This window comes from Arabidopsis thaliana, chromosome 3 (assembly GCF_000001735.4).
Source record: "Arabidopsis thaliana chromosome 3, partial sequence".
In the NCBI taxonomy this organism is placed as follows: Eukaryota; Viridiplantae; Streptophyta; class Magnoliopsida; order Brassicales; family Brassicaceae; genus Arabidopsis; species Arabidopsis thaliana.
This window is the reverse complement of record NC_003074.8, coordinates 21,763,435-21,789,048: the sequence shown is the minus strand read 5'-3', so window position 1 is coordinate 21,789,048 and position 25,614 is coordinate 21,763,435. Positions and strand designations below refer to the sequence as shown.

The window sequence follows — 25,614 nt, the reverse complement described above, 5'->3', positions numbered from 1 at the left end:
TCAAAGTCAAAGTTTGTGACTTCTCTTCTGCTTTCTCGCCTCTCGGCTCTCCCGTAGTAAGGTATTTCTGAAAATTTCTAACCATGGTTTCTTATAGTCTCACGTAGTTAGTATTGCTTCTTCTCCGCATATCTTCGGTATATATCTCCACTTTCAAAGTATTTTCGTTTCCAGAGAATCGTATTATGACGTTTCTATGTTTGTAGATCGAGAACTTTCTTCCAATTAGTTGAGTAAAGAGATGGATAGAATCAGCAGTCTATCAAATGATATCATTAGTAACATCGTATCTTTCCTTTCGGCAAAAGACGCTGCTGTCGCATCGGTTCTCTCAAAGAGGTGGCAAAATATCTATACCATCGTACCAAATCTTGAGTTTGATAACACACTTGAGAATCAAGGAAGTTTGACGGATTTCTTGAATGGTTTGCTGGCTCTTCCGGCCAGTACCCGCATAAAGAATGTCTCTATAAAACGTCGCGGGCGTGATGGACCAAATCGTGATGCTGATCTCAACCGTTTTCTCTGTAATGTGCTGAAGCGTGGTGTCTTGAAGCTTAAACTTGATATATGGGTTACCCTCGACGGAAGATATTCACTACCTGTTGAAGTCTTCACTTGCAAGACGCTTGTTGAGCTTGAACTTGGGTCTATTTTACAAATTGATCTTGTTCCTGAGAATGCTCTTCTTCCGGCGCTTAAGACTCTCATTATTGATGCAGTTCAATTCTCTGATCAATCTGGTTGTGCGTTCCAAAAGCTTCTGTCTTCTTGCCCTGTGCTTGTAGAGTTAAGGATGCTTAATGTGCAATGGGAGCATTGGCAATGGTCTCGCAGAGTGTCTAGTCCAACCCTAGAGAAACTTACTATGAACCACAGATATCACTTTGGTAATACTTATTATGATATGGAGGGCATTACTTTTGATACTCCGAGTCTAACCAGCTTAAAGTACTATGATCTTCCTCCGAAATCATATCCGACGGTTAATCTCGACTCCCTTGTTGAAGCTACAATCTCTCTTACGTTGCCACTACATCACGCCTGGACCGGAAAACATGCACGTCGTGGTGATACTGTTCCAAGCGTAACCAATCTGATCAAAGGGTTAAGAAACGTTGAGACCTTGAACTTATCAAGTACTGATACTGTGGCTGTAAGTGTGCTCCTTTTTTTTTACTCTTTGCTACTTTTAACCTTTTCACTTATCGTTGCTTCACTTCCGCTTCCGGGTGGTATAAGAATCAAAATCTCGTTTGATATGAAATTGTTTCTTGAGGTTATGATTTTTATTTTTATTTTTGTTCTTCAGGCGTTTTATTTCTCCAATGAAGCAATCCCAGTATTTGAAAACTTGCATCGTTTATCTATTGCAACTGAACGTGAATTCTGTTGGCGAACTCTGCCATATCTGCTGAAGAAGTCTCCAAATCTAGAGTCTCTCGTCATTGGGGTATGGACCCCAAAACATTTCAGGTATACAACAACACCTAATGAAGTCTCCAATCTCTAATTCTCCTTCTTGTTACAGGGTCCCTTGCACTACAATTATCAGTTGGGCGATGGTTATGAGTCTGAGGAGATTTATTCTGAAGATGATGATGAGGAGGAATCGGAGTCTGACGATGATGAGCCTATTTGTGAGTGCTTGTCAGATTATTCTTTCCTAGAGTCATGTCTTGTGAAGACCGTAGAGATAAGCGAGTACAGCGGAACTAAAATAGAGTTGAAGCACATGAAACATTTCCTGGAGAAATTGTCATGTCTTGAGCTTGTCAAAGTTTTTTCTCATGAAAGAGATGAAGAGGAACATGTTCAACTCAGAACCAATCTGCTGAATCTTCCTAGATCGTCTAAGTGCAAGACCCAGTTCGAGTTTATTCCTCCTCGTAGCTCTGTTTGAGCATTACTCTGTTTCTTTTCTTCTTGGTTTTCTGTCAGCTAGATTCTATTGATAGGATTTTTCATCAGTTATTTGCTTTGAGTTGTTGTCTTTTGACGTTTTATTCAAAGTGACAAATCTTAACAAGATTCAATTTCAACTACAACAGGACCCAACTGAAGCCATAGAAGTTTATTACTTTGATTCCATACCCCATATTGAAGGTTACGTTGAAGCTCATAATTCCCATACAAAAGTTTATGAACATCAATCATCATGATGATGAGGTGTAAACATGTTGTGAACATTTTTTATTTTCTCACAAACGCTCCGTTTTGGTTAAGTAAACCGAGATTATAAAACCGGGCGAATTTTCGGTTTAAAACCAAACGAATTCAGGCGAAGAAATCAAAACCAGAACCAAACCAATCGAGGAACCTAACCAGGAGGAAATTGAGAAGTTTTCAGCTTCCTCTCCGACGCATTTCCATGACTATTCACACAACACGGGCTCTCTCTTCTCACTACTTTTTACCGATCAAACACCAAAAAAAACAAATTCAAATCTACTTACATCTTGATATGTTGGACAACAGAAGAAGGATCTTCTTGGGTTCTTCGTCGAGAAGGTGGTTCAGCCTCATCAGCTGCTGCCATCTTCTTCTTGCCAGACTTATCTGGAGCCGGAGCTGGAGAATCACTTTCTGATGGTGCAGATGCAGGTGCGGTTTCTGGAGCTAAACCAGGAGGAGCATTTTAATATATAAAAAAAAAGGAAAAAACGCATTGTTTAAAACGTGGTCATGACGAAAACGTTTGATTTCGATCGATGATATTTAAATAAAGGAACACTAGACAGACACATTCATTGAAACCCAAGTCTAGGTCTTTGATTTAGCGTTTGTTCCTCCCAAGGTAGGTCTCGAATTTTTCTATCTCCATTTTGAAAGTATGTTTGTTTTTATAGATTTGTCATGAGACCTTTGTTTGTTTGTAGGGTCATAGAAACCAATGTTTCACCACTTCGCCTCTCTTTTATCACTGTCATCGTACGCCTTTGTTGAGGAGTTGACCTAATTTCAAGTGTTACTGCTGCGAATTTTGCTTAGTTTCCTTTTCCCTAAGGCTTAAGAGTCGAAAGTATTGGACTTTGTCTCTGTATCAAGGTAGCTGCTGAAGTTACCTCATATCTTCTTCTTCTACTAGTTGTATTCTCATTTGGGCATTCTTTTTCGTTCACAGTCTCAAAATCTTTTTGCTTTGGGTGGTTTCCTATTTGGGAATTGTTGATAGTTTAATTTCTTCCTTTGTATCCGTGCAGAGAAGATGGATCTCTTCAGCAGTCTACCAGATGAGGTTCTCTGTCATATATTATCCTTCCTTACCACAAAAGAGGCTGCTTTGGCATCTGTTGTCTCCAAGAGGTGGCGAAATCAGTTTGCACTTGTCCCTAATCTTGACATTGATGAAGAGGGGAAGAGGGAAAGAGAAGAAATTCTGCTGAGCTTCATGGATTTTGTGGATAATGTATTGGCATTGCAGGCTGATTCTCCCATTAAGAAGTTTTCCCTCAAGTGTAAAACTGGTGTTCATCCACGTCGACTTGATGGTTGGATATGTAACGTGCTGCAGCGTGGTGTTTTGGACATGGATCTTTACATCGATTTTGACGAAGAATCTTTTTTGCCTCGAAAACTGTTCTTCAGTGAGTCACTAGTCGAGCTGAAACTAAGATGTTCATTAGGTGTTAATTAGTGGGTAGCGTGGGCTAGACTAGGTCCTGTCTTACCAATGCTCAAAACTCTCATTATTGACTCAGCTTGGATTCGTTGTGATACGATTGAGACGTTTCTTCCTACTTTCCCTGTTCTTGAGGAATTATCCATGTCTATTAATGAGTGGCCGGATTGGGATGAAACCGTGACAAGTGCAAGCCTCAGGAAGCTAAGTATCTTTACCATTGGCTGTGAAAACTTTTCAAATCCAAAGAGCATCTCTTTTGATATCCCAAGTCTGGTTTACTTTGAGTATTATGATATGGTTGCGGAGGATTATCCAAAAGTTAACTTGACAAGCGTAGTTGAGGCTCGAATCAGCCTTTTATTAGATCAAGATCAAATCAAGCGAGGAAGAGCGCCAAATAACGATGAGGACGACGTTCTTCTGCGTCTTCGAAATGGGTGGAAGCTTATGAGTGGCATAAGAAATGTTCAGAAACTTTACATATCTTTAGATACTCTCCAGGTCTGTTTTTATTTTGTTTTGATAGTATTTTTTTCACTGCACTCAAGTAAACCCATCTAAATTGTGGAAGTATGAGATTCAAATTTATGTTATTCCGAGTGTACAATTCTTAAGCCCTTTCACAGGTTCTAATGCACACTTCATTGTTGTTCTAAGGCTCCTGCTTTTATATATCGAAACAATCCTGGACATATTGCAGTTGTAATGTTGAGTTTGGCTTTGCCTTGTTTCAGGTGCTTTCTTTATGCTGTAAATCGATGCCGGTGTTCAACAACCTCAAATTGTTAAGTGTTAAGACTGCCGAGAATGAAGGATGGGAGGGAATGCCGGTTCTCTTAAGGAACTGCCCACATTTAGAAACACTGGTCTTTGAGGTATTAACACAGATCATTTGTCAAACATTAACAATGACAGAGACCATTCTTTGAATTCCCTTACTCTATACTTATCTGCTTTCAGGGTCTAAGACATTTTGTGACCAATAAATGTGGGGATGCTTGTGACTACGTGTCTAGGGAAGACAAAGGCCGTTCGCTCGTGTCTTGTCCGGTGAAGAAGTTACAGATCAAAGGGTTTCGAGGAACAATTAGAGAGTTAGAGATGATAAAGCATTTCTTGTACTCTTTTAGGTGTTTGGAGAAGGTAGAGATTTATGCTGAAGAGAAGGGTCGCACTCGCACAGACCTTGAAGTCCCTGGGATGTTTGAACTTATTGCGCGGATGCTCAGACTCTACAACGAGTTCTATAGTTGCGATGTTCAGTTCCTGGTGCGTAGTTCCTTGGATAAGAAGTGGACTGCACAGTGATTGAAGTCTTCTTGGGAAAAACTTAGCTCATAGTTTGATGTCAAAGGCTCTTTTTGATTCTTGTTAGAAGCTAAATTAAAACGACACCATTTCATTCAGATATTTGATATATATCTGGGACATCTTCTGCTTTTCTTTCGACAAGTTTGCTTTCTTCTCCCTCTATGGCTCTTTATATAGATAGACTTCTCTGCAATTTTAAACCCAACGTTTAAGAAGAAGAGGAAGGAGACTTTGTTTTAAATACCACCACTTGCAACAACCAGCCACAGGCCAGGTTTTACCAGTTTGCTACTGGGCTTTTACTTGGGCTTGACTTGTTCCACCATACTTTCGCCGTTTCGTAGCCCAAATTCAAACTGCCCCGGTTTGTTTACCCGTTTACCCAATAAACCGAAACCGGAGCCTAAACTCGACTGGGTCACCTCACTGGTGTAGTGTAGTGGACTAGTGGTGTCCGCTTTCAATGCAAAATCCTCAATTTGGTTTCGGCTTCTCCGATGCATTAGCATGTCTTCTCGAACTGAAAGTCTGGGACTTTCCCCTCTACCTTCCGCTAAATGTTTGCGTTGACTTCATATCTTTGCGTCTACGGCCATATGAACTAGCGATTAAGCAATCTATTCTCGCTCTCTCTCTTCCCACTGGACGCATTCACTGAAATCCCCAACATTTGGATACTAGATTAAGCGTTTGTAACGAGGTAAATGCTGAAGTTTAATCATCTTCTCTGTTTCTACTGATTCTGTGAACTGGGTTTATCTCTGTTCCCACTTCTCCTCTTTTGGGGGAAAGCTGTTTGATTTCATGTTTTAGATTCCTGATTGCTTAATGTTACCTTACTGTTAAAGCTGTCTCTAGTTGTAGATGAAGTAATGTACTTTTAATCTCGTGTACAGAAGATGGATCGTGTCAGCAATCTACCAGAGGAGGTTCGTTGTCATATCTTGTCCTTCCTTCCCACCAAGCACGCTGCTTTGACTTCGGTTCTCTCCAAGAGCTGGCTCAATCTGTGGAAATTTGAAACTAATCTTGACATTGATGACTCTGATTTTCTTCATCCGGAAGAGGGCAAAGCGGAAAGGGATGAAATTCGACAGAGCTTCGTGGAATTCGTGGACGGAGTACTGGCTTTGCAGGGTGATTCTCCCATTGAGAAATTCTCCCTCAAGTGTATAACTGGTATTCATCCAGATCATGTGAATCGTTGGATATGTAATGTGCTGCAGCGTGGTGTTTCGGATCTTTATCTTTTCACTGATTTTTCTGATGAGGATACCGAAGAGGATGGTGGTTATAGGCTACCTCAAGAGATGTTCGTCAGTAGAACACTGGTTAAGCTGAAATTAAGAAGTGAACACTGTGTTAATTGGTGGCATTGGGATATTGGCGCTTCCTTACCAAATCTTAAAAGTCTTAATATTGACTCGGACTTGATTTTCTTTGGTGAGATGGAGAAATTTCTTTCTTCTTTCCCTGTGCTTGAGGAAGTACACATGGCTAATATGGAGTGGAGAGAATTAGATGAAACCATGTCAAGTGCAAGCCTCACGAAGCTAAGTATCCACGGCACCGGTGTTGAAGAGTTTGAACATCCAAAGAGCATTTCTATTGATACTCCAAATCTGCTTTACTTAAACTATTCTGATTTAGTTGCGGAGGATTATCCATTAGTTAAAATGGGAAAGTTACTTGAGGCTCGAATCCATCTTATAATAAAAAATGAAGATCAGATCAAGCGGATAAGAGAACCAATTTGTTAGAGGATGATGAGGGTGATGTTGTTCTCCAATTTTGCAATGTGGTGAAGCTCATTAACGGCATACAAAATATTCAGACACTTTACTTAACTGAAGATACTCTTGAGGTCAGTTTTCTATTATGTTCTCTCTGGTCCATTTTTGAAAGATCAATTGCAAAGTACCTCATTCGGGTTTTTTTTTTCTTGTTTTCAGGTTCTTACTATGTGCTGTGAATCAATGCCTGTGTTCAACAACCTCAAAACCTTAGGACTTAAAAGTGATGAGGGTCGCGGTTGGCAGGCAGTGCCAGCTCTTCTGAGAAACTGTCCACATCTAGAATTTCTAATCATTGAGGTCAATTACAGACCATAAAACTACTCGGACAACACATTTGTTAAAGTTGTTGGTTAGACTCAATCGTCTTATTGTCTTCTTTATGCTTTCAGGGTCTCTTACACTCTGTGACAGATAAATGCGGGGATGCTTGTGACTGCATTTCGCGGGAAGACAAAGGTCGTTCGCTCATATCTTGTCCAGTGAAGAAGTTAGAGGTTAGAGGGTTTCGTGGAACAATTCGAGAGAAAGAGATGATAAGGCATTTCTTGGAGTATTTCCCGTGTTTGGATGAGATGGAGATAGATGCCGAAGAGAATGATTCTACAAACTTTGAAGTGCCTAGAATTTTAAAAGTTGTCGCGTATAGGCTCCACGATGTGGTCTCGACAGAGATAGTTGGACATTGGCAGAGTTCGGCACAATCTGGGGGTTGGTCCCAGACCCAGATGGATGAGATGTACTATGAGGTACACTATTTGATCACCGTTTTCAATCACATAAATTCATGACAGCTTTGAATAAACTAACTGTCTTTTCTTTTCTTTTACAGTTGGCTCCCCGCAATAAAGAGCGTATCTACGATATGTTCTTCTTCATGCGTAGAGCTTCTTCCACGGTACCTCCTCCTCCGCCACAAGAGATGTCTCAAGACTACCTTCAGATGCAACTTGAAGTTGCGGATCTTAAGGAGAGGCAACGAGACCAGGAAGCCAAGCTTGCGGATCTTAAGGAGAGGCTACGGGCTATGTTAGATATGATTGTTGACCAGAACCCAATTATAGCCTCAGCGTTGAGGGCTAGAGAGGCAACTAACTCAGAGCGAGAAAAGGCGTCGAGTGGTCAGGAGATGACCGAGAAGGAGCGGGACTATGATGCTCTGTTCGATATCATTGTCGAGCAGAACCCAATGCTAGCATCGGCAGTTAGAGCTCTGCGTGCAACCGACTCAGAGCGTGCTGAGACATCCAGTAATCAGGAGATGACCGAGCTCGGCCAAGCTACGGCAACATATTTTCCCCCACGAGAAGGAGAATAGATCTGTGATTGTTTTCTTAATGCTTTCCAATTTGGTTCGGTTTGTGTTTATTTAGTTGGAATTCCAGTTCAAAATCCTGAAGCGAAGCAGCTTGTAAATTTGGATCTTCATATCTTCCCTACTCTCTCGACGTTGCATCTGTACACGGTAGGTGCGGAAGCTAACTGTTCTCTTCTGTCTCTGCTGATTTTATACTCCTTTGAAGGTATCTTATATCATTTTTGCGGGTACAAGTAATTATGTTCGACTGCATATAAAGTTATTTGATTTGAATTGTCCGGTTCGCATTAACCAAACCAACTTAAGCTTTCAGTTCTTTTTTCTTCCCGATAAAAAGCAAACTTTCAGTTTAAGAAGCTGAGACATCCAAAATTCAATAGCATCATCAGCTCATCACGATGCTTCTCTGTTTATAATCCTAATCAATTTTGCAACTGGGCGTTGGGCCTCACCTCCGTAACCCAAAGTCAAACAATTCCGGTTTGTTTACCGAATTAAACCGGTGATTAAAGTAGAACCAACAACATCCACACTTGGTTTTAAAAACCCTCAATTTCGTTTGTCTGCTGTCTTCTTCTTCTTAAAGTTGGATGTTTCGGCTACTCTGATGCATTTGCATGTATTGTCGAACTGAAAGTCTGTGACTTTTCTTCTCCTCTACGATAGAAACCAGTGACCTAGCACTCCCAACTCTCACTCTTATCACTGGACGCATTCTCCAAAATTTTGATCTTCGATTAAGCCATTCGTAGCGAGGTAAATGCTCAAGTTTTACCTATCTCCTCTGCTTCCACTGATTCTGTTTCTTGATTCAAAGTTTTCTTTGTGTGAATTCATATTTTCGTGTGAATTCATATTTTCGTGTGAATTGTGAATTAGGGTTTTCTCTGTTCCCGTTTCTACTCTCTCATCTTTTGGGGAAAAGTTGTCAACTTTCATGTTTTACCTGTAGCCGTAATAACGTACTCTTAATCTCGTGTACGCAAGATGGATCGTGTCAGCAATCTACCAGACGGGGTTCGTGGTCATATCTTGTCCTTCCTTCCCGCCAAGCACATTGCTTTGACTTCGGTTCTCTCAAAGAGCTGGCTCAATCTCTGGAAACTTATCCCTATTCTCGACATTGATGACTCTGAATTTCTTCACCCGGAAGAGGGTAAAGCGGAAAGGCTTGAAATTCGACAGAGCTTCGTTGATTTCGTGGACAGAGTTTTGGCTTTGCAGGATGATTCTCCCATTGATAGATTCTCTCTCAAGTGTATAACTGGTATTCATCCAGATCATGTGAATCGTTGGATATGTAATGTGCTGCAGCGTGGTGTTTCCGATCTTGATCTTTTCATTGATTTTTCCTATGAGGATACCCAAGAGGATGAGGATATGCTACCTCAAGAGATGTTCGTCAGTAAGACATTGGTCAAGCTGAAAATAAGAAATGATCGTTGTGTGGATTGGTGGTGTGGAAAGGGAGGCACTTCCTTACCAATGCTTAAAAGTCTTTATATTGACTCGGACTTGATTCTTTGGGGTAAGATGAAAAGGTTTCTTTCTTCTTTCCCTGTGCTTGAGGAATTACGAATGGCTAGTATGGAGTGGAAGGAATCACACGAAACCGTGTCAAGTGCAAGCCTCAGGAAGCTAAGTATCCTTGGCACCGGTTGTGAAGACTATGTGAATCCAAAGAGCATTTCTTTTGATACTCCAAGTCTTCTTTACTTAAACTACTCTGATTTAGTTGCCGAGGATTATCCATTAGTTAATATGGGAAAGTTACTTGAGGCTCGAATCAACCTTATAGTAAAAGATGATCAGATCAAGCGGGTAAGAGAGCCAAATAATGACTTGTTACAGGATGATGCGGGTAATGTTGTTCTCCAATTTGGCAATGTGGTGAAGCTCATGAACGGCATCCAAAATATTCAGATACTTTACTTAACTGCTGATACTCTTGAGGTCAGTTCTCTATTTCGTTCTCTCTGGTCTATTTGAGAAAGATTAGTTGCAAAGTATGTAGTTGGTTTTTAATTCTTGTTTTCAGGTACTTTCTCTATGCTGTGAATCAATGCCGGTGTTCAACAACCTCAAAACCTTAGGTATTAAGAGTGAAGAGGGTCGCGGTTGGCAAGCAGTGCCAGCTCTTCTGAGAAACTGTCCGCATCTAGAATATCTAATCATTGAGGTTAATTACAAACCATGGAACTACTTGACAAAACATTTGTTAAAGATGTTGGTCAGACTCAATATACTCGGTAATCTTATCGTATTCTTTATGATTTCAGGGTCTCTTACACAATGTGACAGATAAATGCGGGGATGCTTGTGACTGCATTTCTCGGGAAGACAAAGGTCGATCGCTTGCTTCTTGTCCCGTGAAGAAGGTAGAGATTCAAGGGTTTAGAGGAACGATGAGAGAGATAAACATGATAGGGCACTTCTTGAGGTCTTTTAAGTGTTTAAAGGAGATGGGGATATTTCCTGAAGAAGAGGGTCCTACAAACTTTGAAAATCCTGGAGCGTTTGAGTATGTTGAGAAGATATTGAAGCTCTACAATGAGATATCGAATTGTGATGTTTACTTCCTGGTGTGGGGTTACATGCGTAGGAAATGGACTACACAATGAAGTCTACGAGTATGAAAACGTGTTCATGATTTTTCTAATGCCATGTTTCCTTTGATTTACTTGTGCAAACTAAAAGGTGTCGAAGGCATGTTTCCATAGTTGACCCAAAACAGAGTAGTTTCTTTGGTTAAAAAATTGAAATGCATTTTCCTTGGGCAGTTTTTATGGTTTTGTAAAAGAAAATCCTGAAGGCTATTATAATTCGTCACCATTTTCCTTGCATTGAACTTCTCAGACTCTACATTGGAGTACGTTCATAAGAAAACCCATCACTGGTGAATATATCAAAGTCAAAACAAGTCTTAGAAAGAAGATAAGATCAGACTCAGATAACAAGAGATGAAACAAAGTAATAAAGCAGAGTGTTTAAAAGCAATTATTTGGTAGTAGTTTTAAGAAAAGTTGATCTGGATCTTACAATTGACCGAAGCTCTAGGAAGCATTAGTAGATCAGTGGTGATACTCAACTTTTCCTTGTCGCTACTTGCCCAAACACCAAGTTTCACATGCTCAAGACATGACAACTTCCCTAAGAAATGCTTCAGTTTCTCCAGTTCTTTGGTAGTTCCTCTGTAATGGGAGATCTCCAGGACTTCCATATGACATGACAATAGACAATTACATCCCGACGAGCACTCGCAATAATATTCAGGTTCTTCTTCTTCTTCATCATCATTGAAGTCTCTGTAGTACAAATGCAATGGACCCTGACGCAATCGAGAGAATAAGAAATTAAACATTTAGGAGTATACAAGGACTTTTGGAAATTGCGGTTTGTCAATATTTTTACTTGCAAAAGTATGGCCATACCTTGATCATGAGCGTCTTTAGATTTGGAGTCTTTTTTAGCAAAATTGGCAGAAGTCGCCAGTTAAAACACTCGTAATAAGTTGGTCCAATAGTTAAATGATGTAGGTTTACAAACTCTGGAAGTGTTTCACGGGGGAAGAAACAAAGCATCTGAAATCAAATAAAAATAAAATAAGTGCAATTTATAGGAAACAAAACATCACAAAAACAATTCGTCATATACGTAACTGGAACATCCTATGTAACTTGAGATGCACGCTTGATTCTCCTTTTCATCTTTCTTTTATTTAGGCATTGGAGAAATAGAAGAAACCAAACACACTTAATTACCTGCGCAGTTGCAGTAGATAAATGCAAGATCTCAACATTTCTTAACCCCTTGATCAAATTAGTTGGATTGCTTGTAATAGGATCATCTTCTCGGCCTAGGTATCTTACAGGGTAATCTTGATTCCCAGTGAGAATAAGATGGAGCTTGGCTTCGACAATGGAATCAAGATTAACAACTGGATACTCCTCCGGAACAAAATCAATGTACTTTAAGTAGGTAAGACTCGGAGTATCAAAAGTAATGCTTTTGAAATCAGACCCGTTAAAATAAGTGAATTCTGTACGTTGAATAATAAGCCTTTCAAGGGTTGCACTTGATACAGTGCGAGACCATTTCCATTTTTCCCACTGCACATCATATATGGTTAATGTCTTAAGCACAGGACAAGCAGAAAGAAGCGTTTGGAAAGCACATCCGCGTAGATCAGAGAACCAAATTGATTTGAGAAAGAGAGACTCAAGCCCCGGAAGGAATGCATTCTCAGGGATAACATCAATAACATAAGACTCAGCGAATATGCAGGAAGTGAGTTTCAGGTCAACAATTGTTTTGCAAGTGAAGACCTCAGAAGGCAGTAAATATCCATCTTCACCATATATTTCCAGTTTAAGATCCAAGACACCACGCTTCAGGACATTACAGAGACAACGGTTGACAACATGTGGACCAATAACAAGACCAGTCTCAAGTTTCCGCTTTAAAAAACTGTCAAATCTTAGAGAGAACTTACTAATGCGGGTAGTGACCGGAAGAGCCAATACGCCATTGACAAAATCCATCAAACTCCCTTGATTCTTGACTGAGTCATCAAACTCAAGTTTTTGTACAATGGTAAAGAGATTCTGCCACCTCTTTGACAGAACTGATGCGAAAGCAGCTTCCTTTGCAGAAAGGAACGATACGATGTGGCAAATGATCTCATTTGGTAGATTGCTAATCCTATCCATCCTCTAGCCAAACCCTAGAGTAGACAACCCTTTTTACTCCTCCGAAAAATAAAACTCAGAGCTTGAAGATGATGAGAAAACTCGGTATATACCTTGATACAGACGCCAAGAGACAGGAAACTCTCAGACGTGCAAAAATGCTTTTGAGAAGCTGAAACATCCAAAATTTAATAATTAAATAGCACCATTTGTTTTAAAATATTAGTTCAGAGGATGGATCGTGTTAGCAGTCTACCAGATGAGCTTCTTTGTCATATACTGTCCTTCCTTACCACAAAGGAGACTGCTTTGACTTCTCTTCTCTCCAAGAGGTGGCGCTATCTCATTGATTTTGTTCCTAATCTTGAATTCGATGACTCTGTCTTTCTTCATCCGGAAGAGGGCAAGCGGGAATTCTAGAGAGCTTCATGCATTTTGTGGATAGAATATTATCTTTGCAGGGAAATTATCCCGTTAATAAAGTCCGTGGTGTTTCCGACCTTGATCTATGCATCGTTTTTGGTCCAATTGGTTTCCAAACTAGTTAAGCTGAAGATAGGAAGTGGAATTGATCTTTGTTGGTGGACTGAGAGCATTTTCTTACCGATGCTGAAAACTCTTGTTCTTGATTCAGTTGAATTTTGTGTTGCTAGGTTTGAGATACTCTTTCCTGCTTGTCCTGCGCTTGAGGAATTAGAGATGGCTAATATAAAGGTATTAGATTCGGATGCGACCGTGTCAAGTGCAAGCCTCAAGACCCTAAAAATAGATTCCAGTGTTGGTTCAGGCTCTTTCTCATTTGATACACCAAATCTTGTGTACTTAGGTTACTCTGATTTTGTTGCAGAAGACTATCCCTTAGCTAATTTTCAAAATCTTTTTGAGGCTCGAATCAACCTTGTAGTAACTAAGGATCAAATCGAACGAGCAAGAGCCCCAAATAATGGTTGGTTAGAAGATGATGAGGATGATATTGCTCTTCGACTTGGCATACGAAAAAGTTCATAAACTTTGCTTGACCTCTAGTACTCTCGAGATCAGTATGCTATTTTGTTTTCTCTAGTCATATCTTCTTCTATCCATGGGATATAAAAGAAGAAAACCTGAATTTGGTCCCTTTTTTTTACGCACAAGACAAGTGTTTTGAAACATGTGGTTGCAAAAATGTCTATTGCTTCCGGTGCTCTCTCTATGCTGTGAGTCGATGCCGGTGTTCAACAACCTCAAATTGTTACGATTTAGGAGGGGCGAGAGTCCATGGCAAGCAGTGCCAGTTCTCCTAAAGAACTGTCCACATCTAGAAACTCTAAGCATTGCGGTATGAAACACAACTTATCTGCCAGTCTTTTCAGAAATTGTTCAGTTTTGTTAACTGGTTTGAAATTCAAACGAATTTTCTTCTTCTTCTTCTTCTTCTTCTTCTTCTTCTTCTTCTTCTTCTTCTTCTTCTTCTTCTTCTTCTTTTGCCTTATGATTGTTTCTAATTTGAATGGTTTCAGTCATCCCTCATCATTATGACAATGCAAAAGTTTGCCCAAGGAAGTTAAGCCTCGTGACAATGTAACATTTTGAAAAATAGCAAAAAACGTAACAGAATGTCAATGAGAAAAGGCAACAGAAAACTAAGTAGACTTTGACCAAAACTATGAGCTGTGTTTACTCCCACAAATACTTCACAGTGCAGTCACTTCCCTTACAATGGACCGCGCACTAGTAATTGAACACTGCAACTCGATAACATATTGTAGAAATTCATCACCTTCCCAACACGTTCAAAAATTGTAGGGTCTTTAAATAGTGTATGACTATTCTCATGAGCATATATATCCATCTCCTTCAAACATGGAAAAATCTTCAAGAAATGCTTGATCATCTCTAACTCTCTAATTGTTCCTCGAAACTCATATATCTGTAACTTCTTCACTGGACAAGATGTGAGCGAATGGTCTTTGTAATCCCGAGAAATGCAGTCACAAACATCCCCGCATTTATCCGTCGCATAGTGTAAGAGTCCCTGAAAACGCACATAAAGGAGACAGTAAAGTAATTGCGAGTATGAACTGCAACTTTAACGAATGTTTTGTCCACAAAATTTCATGGATTATACAGTAGTTCTACCTCAATGATGAGAGTTTCTAAATGTGGACAGTTCCTTAGAAGAACTGGCATAGCTTGCCATCCCCTATTCATGTCACTCCAAATACTTAACACTTTGAGGTTGTTGAACACCGGCATCCCTTCACAGCACCTAGAAAGCACCTACAACGCTAGCAATCACGCGATTGGAATATTTGCGTTCTTTATATCCTCCCAACCAGCCAGAAATACACTAAAGAGAGAAAACTGACCTCAAGGGTATCAGGAGACAAGTAAAGTTGTTGAACATTTCTTAGGCCAGTAATGAGCTTCCAAGCATTGCCAAGACCAGGAAAAACATCATCAGCCACCAACATTTCATTATTTAGTGCTCTTACTTGCTCGATTTGAGCTTGAGTTAGTAAAAGGTTGATTTGAGCCTCGACCAAGTTTTTCAAGTTCACTTGTGGATAGTCCTCCGCAAGAGAATCACAGTAATAAAAGTAAACAAGACTTGGAGCATCAAATGAAAGACTCTTCAGATTAACTACGCTACAACAACCATGGAGATCAATAGTCAGCTCCTTGAGGATCGAGCTAGACACAGTCACATTGGAATCCTTCCACCGCGTATTAGTCATGTCTAACTCCTCAAGCGCAGGGCAAGCAAGAAGAAGAATTTGAAACTGACCAATACATAACCAGCAGGAGTCAAGAACGAGAGTTTTAAGCATCGGTAAGCATAAAAACTTCTGCCACCAATAAAGATCAGATTCACTTCCTACTCTCAGCACAACAAGTGTCCTACTCACACCAACCTCGTGAGGCAGAGAATATAAATCTCTGAAATCAATGAAAAGATCAAGGTCTGAAACACCACGAGCCAACACATTACATATCCAACGATCCACATGATCTGAGTCAACACCAGTTTTACACTTGAGGGAGAACGTCTTTATGAGAGAATCACCATGCAAATCCAAAACTCTATCCACAAAATCCATGAAGCTCTGCAAAATTCCTTCTTTTTCCCGCTTACGCTCTTCTGGATGAAGAAAGACAGAGTCATCAAACTCGAGGTAAGGGACAAAAGCAAACAGATTGCGCCACCTCTTGGAGAGAACCGATGTCAAAGCAGCCTCCTTTGTGGATAGGAAGGACAATATATGATAAAGGAGTTCATTTGGTAGACTGCTGAATAGATCCATCCTCTGAACTACACAAAGCTATTGGAACATCTAACCATACATAAACAGAGAAGCGATTGATCGAAATTTAACAACGCAACCAAAAGCAAAATGATCTAAGATACGTTCAAAGAAGTATAAGAACAGAAGGGAATAGTTAGCTTCAGCACCTACCTAAGACCGAAATCGATGGTAGATTGTTTTGGATTTCGAGAGACAAGGGAATATATGAAAGATCCATTTTACAGGAAGAATCTTTGAACCGGAATTCAATCTTGATAAACGCAAACCGAAAAAATTTAGTAAATTATAATGGTTTGGTTTGGACCGGTTATTAAAGCAAATAAACCAGACGTAAAACACAATCAAATCGCATGATTTAGACAACGTAAAGGTTTTGAGAAAAGTACAGAGCAGAAAATGATGACTGAGTAATTGGTCTTCATAAGAAATACATATTAGCAGACTAAGGTTTAACTGAGGAAGATAATAATCATGACAATGTCGATTATGAAAACTCTTACATTCGAAAAAGCCACTCCGAAAATCCACTTCTTATCCATGGGAGTGTACACCAAGAACTCGACATCAGAACTAAAGAACTCTTTGTAGAGCATATGCACGACAAGTTTCATCGTCCCAGGATTTCAAAGATTGTTGTAAAATCATTCTCTTCGGCATAAACAACCTTTAAACACGGGAAAGACGTCATGAAATGCCATATCATTGACGACTCTCTCATCGTTCCTTTAAACCCTTTAATCTGCACCTTCTTCACTGGACATGATAAGAGCGAACTAACTATTCCCTCCCGAGATTTGCAGTCACAAGCATTCCCACATTCACCTGTCACATAGTGTATAAGACCCTGAAACCAGACAAATAAAGGGACTACAAATACTGATCCTTGTCTTGGTTAAAGTTAGACATATGAGTTCTGTCCATACCTCAAGGACTAGAGTTTCTAAATGTGGACAGTTCCTTAAGAGAACCGGCATTGCTTGCCATCCTCGATCCTCGGCACTCCTTATTCGTAAAATTTTGAGGTTGTTGAACACCGGAAATGATTCACAGCATAGAGAAAGGACCTGCAACAAGACAAAGCTCAACTCAACGCTATTCGGGTGCAACATTTGTAATATTGCAGCTGGCGTTACAATCTGTGTAGTGACTCAGCATAACACTCGGACTAACAATGAATTTGTTCTCATGCTTCAGAAAGTTAGACAAGGCTGTCTGATTAATTGGTATTCCTTGAGACTAGCAAGAAATGTACTACAATAGTAAACAAAATAGCAACTGACCTCAAGAATATTTGCAGATAAGTAAAGTTTCTGAACATTTCTTATGCCAGCAAAGAGCTTCAACACATTTCCAAGACGGAGAAAAACATCATCCTCATCATTCGGCTCTCTTATTTGCTCGATTTGTTCGTCAAGTAACATAAGGTTGAATTTAGCTTCAACCAAATTTGTCAAGTTGACTTTTGGATAGTCCTCCGCAACAAAAACAGAATACACAAGGTAAAGAAGACTTGGAGTATCGAAAGAAATACTCTTTGAATTCAGCAAGTCTGCACAACCACCTTGGCAATAGATAACTAGCTTCCTGAGGCTTGCACTTGACACGGTTTCATCCCATTCTAGCTACTCAGTAATAGCAATGCTTAATTCCTCAAGTACGGGGAAACAAGGAAGAAGCGTCGCAAGCATACCAGAACCAATCCACTTAGCCTTGATAATGAGAGTTTTAAGCATTGGTAAGAAAGTGCCTCCACCTAGAGGCCAATACCAAATTTACTTCTTAATATCATCTTGACTAAAGTGCTACTGACAAACAACTTTTGAGGCAGATGATAGTCATCATCATGATCATCAGAATAGGAATCGGAATCGAGACTGATTTGGACCGGGTTTTTAAACCAAGTAATCACTTGCCTTTAGCTGTCTTCACTTGCAAGTTGCAAGACCAATTGTTGTGCTGGAACTAGGAAGAGGGTTTGCATTGTTATGCCAAAGTTGCATTGAATTCTTGTTGTATAAGCTAAAAGGAGTCAACTGCAGCTTGTTTTCGCTAATAAAGATAGTTTTTGTTGTTGTGTACACTCTTGAATTTCTAGCAATTGGATTGTTTTGATAATATTCTCACAAGTAATTTGCTTTGATTTATTCTTGTTGATGTCTTTAACAATGCTTTACTCAAACTGACTAATTAATTTAAAGGTTAATTAGCAAGAAAAAAACTACCTAGATCTTGACTATAATGACAACATATCAGAGATACCAACTTGATCTAACTTTAGGGAGCCCAAAAAACAACACAAGTTATACAACTGAAATCAGAGGTTACAATTTCAATCTGCATAATAATTTTTTAAAAATAATTTCTATAGAAGTATCATTTATAATTGGGTCATTTGTGCTAATTTTTGTGTTTAGCTTTGATTTTTTAATCATCATCAATCATGATATATCTTATTATCTCATCTAAACTTCTAAACGAATTTTATTATAACTTAAAACTTTATAAAACGCTATGTAGGGGCACGTAAAAGGAAAATTAAAACCTTTTCTCCGTGACTCCTTCACTTTGGGCAAACCCTAAATCTACTTTTTCGCCTTCTTTGCTTCCCTCCCAACCTTTGACCCCTGTCTCTACAAGTTAAATATGTGTAGGACTCCGCGAATGTACAGCGGTAAATGCCTAAGCGAATTCATATTTTCTAATTTTCCTTGGGGATCTATAATTTGACTCAAAGTTTAAGCATCAGTGTTTACAGATCTTCGTCTGTATAAGATCCCCAAGTGCAACTTCTTTTTTGTAATTTATGTTCATGTTCGGATTGCTTAGGAGTTTGTGTTAAATGTACTTTCTACTGCAGAGATGGTGGATCTTGTTAGCAGTCTACCAGATGATCTCCTTGGTCATATATTGTCCTTACTTACCACAAAGGAGGCTGCTTTGACTTCTATTCTCTCCAAGAGGTGGCGCTATCTCATTGCTTTTGTCCCTTATCTCGAGTTTGATGACTCTGCCTTTCTGAACCCAGAAGAAGGTAAACAGACAAGGGAAGGAACTCGACAGAGCTTTATAGATTTTGTGGATAGAGTATTGGCTTTGCATGGAGATTCTCCCATCAGAAAATTCTCACTCAAGTGTAAAACCGGTGTTGATTTAGATCTTCTGAATCAGTGGATATGTAATGTGCTGCAGCGCGGTGTTTTGCTCATTGATCTGTCCATGGATTTGGGACATAGATGTATGTTCATCGAAATTTTCATGAGCAGAACACTAGTTGAACTGAAATTAGGAAGTGGATGTCGTATTGCTTTTGGGCCTGAACACATTTCGGCCTTACCTATGCTTAAGACTCTCACTCTTGACTCAGTTAGTTGGTCTGATAGTGGTCAGCTTGAGAGGCTACTTTCTGCTTGCCCTGCACTCGAGGCATTAAACTTGGCTAATGTGCATGGGTCATATCCGAATGCGACCGTGTCAATTGCAAGCCTCAAGACTCTAACAATTAAGTCTGTCAGTTTGTCAGGCCCTGCACACGTTTTCTCATTTGATACACCGAATCTTCTTTGCTTAAATTACACTGCATTGTTTGAGGACGACTATCCATTAGTTAATTTGGAATACTTAGTTGAGGCTCAAATCAAGTTTGTATTAACTGATCGTCTAATCAAGCTAGTAAGCGTCCGAAAGAATGGTCTTCTCATGCTTAGTGAAGTGCAGAAACTTATTCGTGGCATATCCAGTGTTCGGAAGCTTTACTTATCTCCCGGGACTCTCCAGGTCAGTATGCTGTTTTGTTCTCTCTTAAACAATAAAGGGAGAACAAAAAAACTCAAGTAAATTAGACATCCTAGTTACTTGAGGAGCATGGTTCAAATTAAAGTACAAGTCAAGGTCTTCCGGGTGTTTAAGTCTTCTAGTTTTGAACAGAGAAACAACCCTTGTGATTTTGAAACAAATATTGCAGCTGGTTAATGTTTATTTGGGACTTTTTGTTGTTTCAGGTGCTTGGCCAATGCTCTCAGGCAATGCCGGTGTTCAACAACCTCACATTCTTAGTCATTGAGAGTAGCATGGATATAAGATGGCAAGCAATGCCGGTTCTCTTGAAAAATTGTCCACGTCTAGAAACTCTAGTCATTAAGGTATAAAATATAAACCATCAAATGACTTGAATAACACGTTTGCAGAGATACAGTTCACGATTGGAAATCCCTAATGTCTCCTTTCTGCTTTTAGGGTGGTCTCGTACACTGTGTCGCAGCTGACTGCGGGGACGCTTGTACCTGCATTTCTCGGGAGGAGAAAGGCCGTTCGCTTGCATCTTGTCCAGTGAAGCGGTTAGAGATTCGTGAGTTTCAAGGAACGTTGAGAGAGATGGAAATGATCAAGCATTTCTATTACTGTTTCCTCTGTTTGAAGGAGATGGAGATCTATGTTAAAGATGGTCGTCCACAGTTCCTAGCCCCTTTAGCGTCGGATTCTAACCCATTCAAGCACTTATTGGGTCGCAATGTTATAATCAAGGTGCACGGTTCTTTGACATAGGCTGTGGACAGCACAATGAAGGTCTTGGTGGAACTTTAAGTTTACTTTTCCAAATTAATATCTCCGAAGCTAAAAAGAGGAGTCAACTTCTTGCTTTGATAGTTTTTGCTGATAAAAATGGTTTATTTTTTGCTTTTCGTCGGAGTATCAAACAGGTTGAGTGATGAACTTGATACGATGCCGTATTGTGCACGATTTGTAGCCGAGTCTGCCAATAATACATCAACTTGCATTCGAGATCAAAGAATCGTAAATCTATCTTATATTGATGACTACTTAGTTGAGTTTTATAAATGATCGATGATCATACTCGAACTAACAATAAATAAAGCTTGTTCACAGTATTGTTTAATCACCTAGAACATGTCGTTAAAGTGACGCTTCTTCAACAATGGGATCCCAGTCTCAACTCTCAAACAAAAGAAAGAAACTTTATCAGCACACTAAAACAACGAGTATTATTAGTGCTTTTTGATTTGATTTGGGCTCGGTTTGATCTACTGGATTTGAAAACCCAGTCCAACTAAACCAGACTAGTGCAGAAAACCCCATAATTTTCTTCTGGTGTTACTTTGCTTGCCTCGTTGAAAACAGTTACGTGAACTTTAGAACCTCGCTTAAAATTTGGATGTTCTAACTCTTCACAATTCCTTTTGCTTGCAAAGTCTTTAATAGAGCTTTACTCGAATTGACTAAACGTTAGCAAAAAAAAAAAAAAATACCTACATCTTGACTTTAATGTACAACACATCAGATACCAACTTGATTTAACTTTAGGCAAGAAACAACACAAAGTTACACAACTGAAATCATAGGTTGAGTGGCAATAAGTTTTGCGTTTAGCTTTGGTTTCTTAAACTTAATTCGGGGAACTCATCATATCGCATCTAAACTAGTTTTGTGTGTTTAACTTTTAACACTTTATAAAACGCTAGCTGTTTAAATTAATCACTTTATAAAAGGCTGCGTTTCACTTGATTATGTAGGGCACGTAAAGGAAAATTAAAACCTTCTTCACTTTGGCAAACCCTAAAACATCTTTTTCGCCTTCTTTGTTTCCCTCCCAACCTTTGATGACTGTGGGGACGCTTGTACCTGTATTCTTCGGGAAGAGAAAGGCCGTTCACTCGCATCTTGTCCGGTGAAAAGGTTAGAGATTCGTGAGTTTCAAGGAACGTCAAGAGAGATGGACATGATCAAGCATTTCTTGGACTATTTCTCCTGCTTGGAGGAGCTGGATATCTATGTTAAAGATGGTCGTCCACAGTCCCCTATAACGCCGGATTCTAACCCATTCAACGACTTATCGGGTCGCAATGTTAAATTCAAGGTGCACTGTTGTTTGACATAGGTTGTGGACTACCCAATGAAGTCTTGGTGGAAGTTTTATTTTCCAAATTAATAGCTATGAAGCTAAAAGAGTCAACTTCTTGCTTTGATGTTTTTCCTAATAAAGACGTATTTTTGTTTTTGGTGGGAGTATCAAACACGTTGAGTGATGAACTTGATACGATGCTGTTTAATTTGTGCACGGTTTGTAGCATGCCAATAATACATCAACTTGCTTTCGAAATCAAAGAATCGTAAATCTATTATACATTTTATAGCTTAAGCTGTTAAGTATGCTCGACTGTCGATTCTAAGGATTTGGCGTATGAATGGTTTTGATTTTGGTTTGGTTAATTTGGTTTTTCAAAACCGATCCAAAACGCTACGTTTTCTTTCTACATACTTTTTATTATTATTTTTTATTTTTTTGTTTTTACTTTTTAGGGCTAGATTAGAACTGGAACGCCTCGAAGGAACGCGAACCGTAGACGGAGGGTTCCGGTTTCCGTCCATAGACGCTCTCCGCCGACGCACCAAACCAACTACAACTCTCCCGGAAAACTAGCCACTCCGACACACCGGATCGACGGTGTCGGTTCCATACCAAGCATCCCAACACACTGGGGATTAACCCCTTTCTTCTATGACCGGATCTTCGCCGATTTCCTTAAGCCGTTACTCTCCAAACCGGGCGGATGGATGCCAAACGCGGCGGATCCAGAAGTCGGAGCTCACCCAAACCGACTGAACCCTTGCCTCCACATTAGCCATCTAAGATCCAAACAGATCCACAGTTGACCACCACGCCAAACAACGAAACCCACCTAGCCACCACCAACTTCCGCCGTAGCCGCACAACAATAGATCAACGGCCGGGCAAGAGAAACTACGGAGCACTCCTCGGCGTCCACAACCGAGAAACCCACGCTGCAGAGCTCCTCCTCCGCCAATCTAAAGCGACGACCACATCGATGGAGACAAACCTCACCACCGTTGACGGCGAAGAGTAACGAGCTCACTCCTGAACCATCGTATAAAGACTTTGGCCTGCGATGAAGAACACTACCCAGAAAACTAAATCTAGATCTAGAAAATTTTCTTCAAGAGAGAGAGAAAAGCTCTTGAAACGAGGCAACGATTGTGCCTTTCTTAGAAAAGCTCTCGTGTATTGATTTTATCTTCACAGTTTTCTTTCTTTCTTTCTTTTCATGCGAGTTTTGCTTGCATTTATAGGTTTAAGTGAGATCATCAAGTAAATATAACAAAACATTTTAGCTATGACTTGTACAACGTAATTCATCATGAGAATTTCATTTTGGCAAGTAGTAATTCATCATATGATCATCATGAATATAGATCATGGTTACGATATTTACGAATGCTAAACCCTTCTGAATTCAACGCATCTCTAATGGTACAAAGAAAACATTTCTAAAATTTATGAGCTTTATCATACTGAATTGTATATTATCCGTTTTCCGAAAATTTAATAAAATTACGAAATATTGGGTGCAAAAATATGCGTATGCTTTTCCCTCAAATCTGAAAGTTTTGAACTTTGTTCTTCATAACGTGGTAGGTACTCCATATCAACTCAAATCTTCTTTATGGCCATTTATTGGGAGATTCAGTAATCCCCCCTAATTTAGGGTTCCCCAAATCAAATCAATCGTCATTGATTTAGCAATTGCGTATATGTGATTTTTCTGCTATAATTTAGGGATTTTAATTTGCTTCTTGTTTGAATTAAATCGCTCTGTTCCTTTCTCAGTTTTTAGATCCTAGAATATTACTGTTTGGTACTGATGTATGCTTGATTTTTCTATTGCTTAGGAGATTTGTGTAGACAATGGACTCGGAGAAGATGGATCTCTTCAGCAAGTTACCGGACGAGGTTATTTCTCATATCTTGTCATCCCTTCCAACCAAAGAGGCTGCTTCAACATCGGTTCTCGCAAAGAAGTGGCGTTATCTGTTTGCGTTTGTCCCAAGTCTCGATTTCAATGACTCTGATTTTCTTCATCCCCAAGAGGGTAAACGGGAAAAGGACGGAATTCTTCGGAGTTTCATGGATTTCGTGGATAGGGTTTTGGCATTGCAGGGCGCTTCTCCCATTAAGAAATTCTCCCTAAATGTTAAAACTGGTGTTGATCCTGACCGTGTGGATCGTTGGATATGTAATGTGTTGCAACGCGGTGTTTCTCACCTTGCTCTATTCATGGATTTCGAAGAAGAATATTCGCTGCCTTACGAGATATCTGTGAGTAAGACATTAGTTGAGCTAAAAACAGGATATGGAGTTGATCTTTATTTGTGGGACGATGACATGTTCTTACCGATGCTTAAGACTCTTGTTCTTGAATCAGTTGAGTTTGGTAGGGGTCAGTTTCAGACACTTCTTCCTGCTTGTCCTGTCCTTGAGGAATTAATGCTGCTTAATATGGAGTGGAAGGATAGGAATGTGATCTTGTCAAGTTCAAGCCTTAAGAACCTTAAGATTACCTCCGAAGACGGCTGTTTAGGCACTTTGTCATTCGATACACCGAATCTTGTTTTCTTAGACTACTATGATTACGTTGCAGAGGATTATCCAATAGTAAACTTGAAAAACTTAGTTGAGGTTGGGATCAACCTTGTTCTTACTGCAGATCGAATCAATCGAGCAAGAGATAATGTGTGGAACCTAATTCATGGAATACAAAACGCTGAGATCTTTCACATATCCCCTGTTACTTTCGAGGTAAGTTTCCTATGTAACACTTATTTCAGCTAGTTTTTTTGTAAGAAGGAAAGCCGAAGATCATTGTCTCAATTCGTGGAGTACTGTATAACAATGTTTCTTGATTCAGGTGCTCTCTCTTTCCTGTGAAGCCATGCCGGTTTTTAAAAACCTTACCACTTTAAATATTAGGACTGTGATGCAGCAAGGATGGCAAGCAATGCCACTTCTTCTAAAGAACTGTCCAAATTTGGAAACTCTGTACCTTGGGGTATAAAACACCAAAACATTTTTCTTAGTTTCCCCGCTTTGGACTTTGGAAATCGCTTATAGTCTCCTTTATGCTTTTTCAGGGACTCTTGCACACTGTCACGAATAAATGCGGGGATGTTTGTGACTGCATTCCTAGAAAGAAGAAAGGGCGCTCGCTCATGGCTTGCCCTGTGAATAAGATACAGATTCAAGGATTTAGAGGAACAATCAGAGAGGTGCACATGATAAAGCATTTCTTGGACTTTTGTCCGAGTTTGAAGGAGATGGAGATAATTGTCGAAACAAAGGAACCTACTCTGTTTGAAATCCCTAAATGGCTTGAAATTGTCGAGGATACGCTGATGCAATACAACGAGATGTCGAGTTGCACTATTAATTACAGGGTGCTGGCTCCCTTGTACTGGAGGTGGACTCGAAAATGAAGTCTTGGAGGATGAAACTTGCTTTCGTTGTTTCTCTTTTTAGTTTTTTTTTTATTCTGCTTAAGTACGATTTGATTCATGTACTAGACAGAACCATTCCTGCTTCTCTACAATTTCAAAATTTTACGTTTTCACAATCTTTAGCTTTTAATAGGAGAATGCTCTACGCACGAACTTTTTATCTTTTTAATAGGAGAATGATCAAGTGTTATGGGAAAACTAAGTAATGCTTGAAGTACAAACTTTTGTTCTTTCCTAGTTGAATAATTAATGACTCTCTTTGGTTACAATACCTCTGTTTTCTAGT

General features: G+C 39.6%; 12 protein-coding genes and 1 pseudogene across 21 annotated transcripts; 9 read left to right on the top strand and 4 right to left on the bottom strand.

Annotated features, from left to right (window-relative positions):
* Positions 1-241: 241 nt before the first annotated feature.
* AT3G58960 (F-box/RNI-like/FBD-like domains-containing protein) lies at positions 242-1,903 on the top strand (the record flags this gene model as incomplete). The annotated part of the gene is made up of 3 exons (NM_115758.1): positions 242-1,156; positions 1,313-1,453; positions 1,532-1,903. The coding sequence occupies 3 exons, from the start codon at positions 242-244 to the stop codon at positions 1,901-1,903; spliced, it is 1,428 nt and encodes a 475-aa protein (NP_191455.1).
* A 1,305-nt stretch (positions 1,904-3,208) lies between these two features.
* Positions 3,209-5,060, top strand: AT3G58950 (F-box/RNI-like superfamily protein; the record flags this gene model as incomplete). Its single annotated transcript, NM_115757.2, has 4 exons — positions 3,209-3,491; positions 3,645-4,126; positions 4,360-4,500; positions 4,586-5,060. 4 exons carry the CDS (start codon positions 3,209-3,211, stop codon positions 4,931-4,933), a joined length of 1,254 nt encoding a protein of 417 aa, NP_191454.1. The 3' UTR covers positions 4,934-5,060.
* A 312-nt stretch (positions 5,061-5,372) lies between these two features.
* On the top strand, positions 5,373-8,264 carry AT3G58940 (F-box/RNI-like superfamily protein). 2 transcript variants are annotated; one of them, NM_115756.3, is made up of 6 exons: positions 5,373-5,636; positions 5,833-6,606; positions 6,699-6,800; positions 6,889-7,029; positions 7,122-7,478; positions 7,562-8,264. In NM_115756.3, exons 2-6 carry the CDS (start codon positions 5,836-5,838, stop codon positions 8,045-8,047), a joined length of 1,857 nt encoding a protein of 618 aa, NP_191453.1. In that variant the 5' UTR covers positions 5,373-5,636; positions 5,833-5,835; the 3' UTR covers positions 8,048-8,264. The 2 variants fall into 2 exon arrangements, with proteins under 2 accessions (NP_191453.1, NP_001327613.1); NM_001339947.1 differs by having other exon boundaries at positions 5,386-5,636; positions 5,836-6,606.
* Positions 8,265-8,385: 121 nt separating this feature from the next.
* AT3G58930 (F-box/RNI-like superfamily protein) lies at positions 8,386-10,885 on the top strand. 5 transcript variants are annotated; one of them, NM_001339946.1, is made up of 5 exons: positions 8,386-8,803; positions 8,927-9,314; positions 9,417-10,000; positions 10,086-10,226; positions 10,327-10,875. In NM_001339946.1, exons 2-5 carry the CDS (start codon positions 9,035-9,037, stop codon positions 10,666-10,668), a joined length of 1,347 nt encoding a protein of 448 aa, NP_001326203.1. In that variant the 5' UTR covers positions 8,386-8,803; positions 8,927-9,034; the 3' UTR covers positions 10,669-10,875. The 5 variants fall into 5 exon arrangements, with proteins under 5 accessions (NP_001326203.1, NP_191452.2, NP_001326204.1 ...); NM_115755.4 differs by having other exon boundaries at positions 9,035-10,000; NM_001339945.1 differs by having other exon boundaries at positions 8,927-10,000.
* A 175-nt stretch (positions 10,886-11,060) lies between these two features.
* Positions 11,061-12,756, bottom strand: AT3G58920 (F-box/RNI-like superfamily protein; the record flags this gene model as incomplete). The annotated part of the gene is made up of 3 exons (NM_115754.1): positions 11,061-11,375; positions 11,479-11,628; positions 11,809-12,756. The coding sequence occupies 3 exons, from the start codon at positions 12,754-12,756 to the stop codon at positions 11,061-11,063; spliced, it is 1,413 nt and encodes a 470-aa protein (NP_191451.1).
* Positions 12,757-12,969: 213 nt separating this feature from the next.
* Positions 12,970-13,743, top strand: AT3G58910 (F-box family protein; the record flags this gene model as incomplete). The annotated part of the gene is made up of 2 exons (NM_115753.1): positions 12,970-13,067; positions 13,197-13,743. 2 exons carry the CDS (start codon positions 12,970-12,972, stop codon positions 13,741-13,743), a joined length of 645 nt encoding a protein of 214 aa, NP_191450.1.
* Positions 13,744-14,175: 432 nt separating this feature from the next.
* On the bottom strand, positions 14,176-16,236 carry AT3G58900 (F-box/RNI-like superfamily protein). 4 transcript variants are annotated; one of them, NM_001203202.2, is made up of 3 exons: positions 15,084-16,211; positions 14,854-14,994; positions 14,176-14,749 (listed from the first exon to the last, which is right to left on the bottom strand). In NM_001203202.2, exons 1-3 carry the CDS (start codon positions 16,017-16,019, stop codon positions 14,429-14,431), a joined length of 1,398 nt encoding a protein of 465 aa, NP_001190131.1. In that variant the 5' UTR covers positions 16,020-16,211; the 3' UTR covers positions 14,176-14,428. The 4 variants fall into 4 exon arrangements, with proteins under 4 accessions (NP_001190131.1, NP_567075.1, NP_001030886.1 ...); NM_001035809.1 differs by having other exon boundaries at positions 14,306-14,749; positions 14,854-14,983; NM_115752.2 differs by having other exon boundaries at positions 14,854-16,211.
* A 235-nt stretch (positions 16,237-16,471) lies between these two features.
* Positions 16,472-18,003, bottom strand: AT3G58890 (RNI-like superfamily protein; the record flags this gene model as incomplete). The annotated part of the gene is made up of 6 exons (NM_115751.1): positions 16,472-16,579; positions 16,687-16,866; positions 16,946-17,086; positions 17,303-17,640; positions 17,713-17,775; positions 17,952-18,003. The coding sequence occupies 6 exons, from the start codon at positions 18,001-18,003 to the stop codon at positions 16,472-16,474; spliced, it is 882 nt and encodes a 293-aa protein (NP_191448.1).
* An 878-nt stretch (positions 18,004-18,881) lies between these two features.
* On the top strand, positions 18,882-20,564 carry AT3G58880 (F-box/RNI-like superfamily protein; the record flags this gene model as incomplete). The annotated part of the gene is made up of 3 exons (NM_115750.1): positions 18,882-19,796; positions 20,021-20,161; positions 20,256-20,564. The coding sequence occupies 3 exons, from the start codon at positions 18,882-18,884 to the stop codon at positions 20,562-20,564; spliced, it is 1,365 nt and encodes a 454-aa protein (NP_191447.1).
* Positions 20,565-20,681: 117 nt separating this feature from the next.
* Positions 20,682-20,861, top strand: AT3G58877 (uncharacterized protein; the record flags this gene model as incomplete). The annotated part of the gene is made up of 1 exon (NM_001125384.1): positions 20,682-20,861. One exon carries the CDS (start codon positions 20,682-20,684, stop codon positions 20,859-20,861), a length of 180 nt encoding a protein of 59 aa, NP_001118856.1.
* Positions 20,862-21,750: 889 nt separating this feature from the next.
* AT3G58875 (uncharacterized protein) lies at positions 21,751-22,691 on the top strand (the record flags this gene model as incomplete). The annotated part of the gene is made up of 2 exons (NM_001339942.1): positions 21,751-21,894; positions 22,344-22,691. 2 exons carry the CDS (start codon positions 21,751-21,753, stop codon positions 22,689-22,691), a joined length of 492 nt encoding a protein of 163 aa, NP_001326788.1.
* Positions 22,226-23,170, bottom strand: SADHU10-1 (annotated as a pseudogene; the record flags this gene model as incomplete). Its single annotated transcript has 1 exon — positions 22,226-23,170.
* A 572-nt stretch (positions 23,171-23,742) lies between these two features.
* Positions 23,743-25,329, top strand: AT3G58860 (F-box/RNI-like superfamily protein; the record flags this gene model as incomplete). The annotated part of the gene is made up of 3 exons (NM_115748.2): positions 23,743-24,633; positions 24,743-24,883; positions 24,966-25,329. The coding sequence occupies 3 exons, from the start codon at positions 23,743-23,745 to the stop codon at positions 25,305-25,307; spliced, it is 1,374 nt and encodes a 457-aa protein (NP_191445.1). The 3' UTR covers positions 25,308-25,329.
* Positions 25,330-25,614: the final 285 nt, after the last annotated feature.

Bases quoted from the DNA above. Each gene is read 5' to 3' on its own strand.
- AT3G58940 (NM_115756.3), top strand. From the start codon at position 5,836: ATGGATCGTGTCAGCAATCTACCAGAGGAGGTTCGTTGTCATATCTTG. The intron at 7,030-7,121 runs GTCAATTACAGA...TTATGCTTTCAG, and splicing joins TAGAATTTCTAATCATTGAG to GGTCTCTTACACTCTGTGAC. The intron at 7,479-7,561 runs GTACACTATTTG...TTTCTTTTACAG, and splicing joins TGGATGAGATGTACTATGAG to TTGGCTCCCCGCAATAAAGA.
- AT3G58930 (NM_115755.4), top strand. From the start codon at position 9,035: ATGGATCGTGTCAGCAATCTACCAGACGGGGTTCGTGGTCATATCTTG. The intron at 10,001-10,085 runs GTCAGTTCTCTA...TCTTGTTTTCAG, and splicing joins TAACTGCTGATACTCTTGAG to GTACTTTCTCTATGCTGTGA. The intron at 10,227-10,326 runs GTTAATTACAAA...TTATGATTTCAG, and splicing joins TAGAATATCTAATCATTGAG to GGTCTCTTACACAATGTGAC.
- AT3G58900 (NM_001203202.2), bottom strand. From the start codon at position 16,019: ATGGATCTATTCAGCAGTCTACCAAATGAACTCCTTTATCATATATTG. The intron at 14,995-15,083 runs GTCAGTTTTCTC...CTAGCGTTGTAG, and splicing joins TGTCTCCTGATACCCTTGAG to GTGCTTTCTAGGTGCTGTGA. The intron at 14,750-14,853 runs GTAGAACTACTG...GTGCGTTTTCAG, and splicing joins TAGAAACTCTCATCATTGAG to GGACTCTTACACTATGCGAC.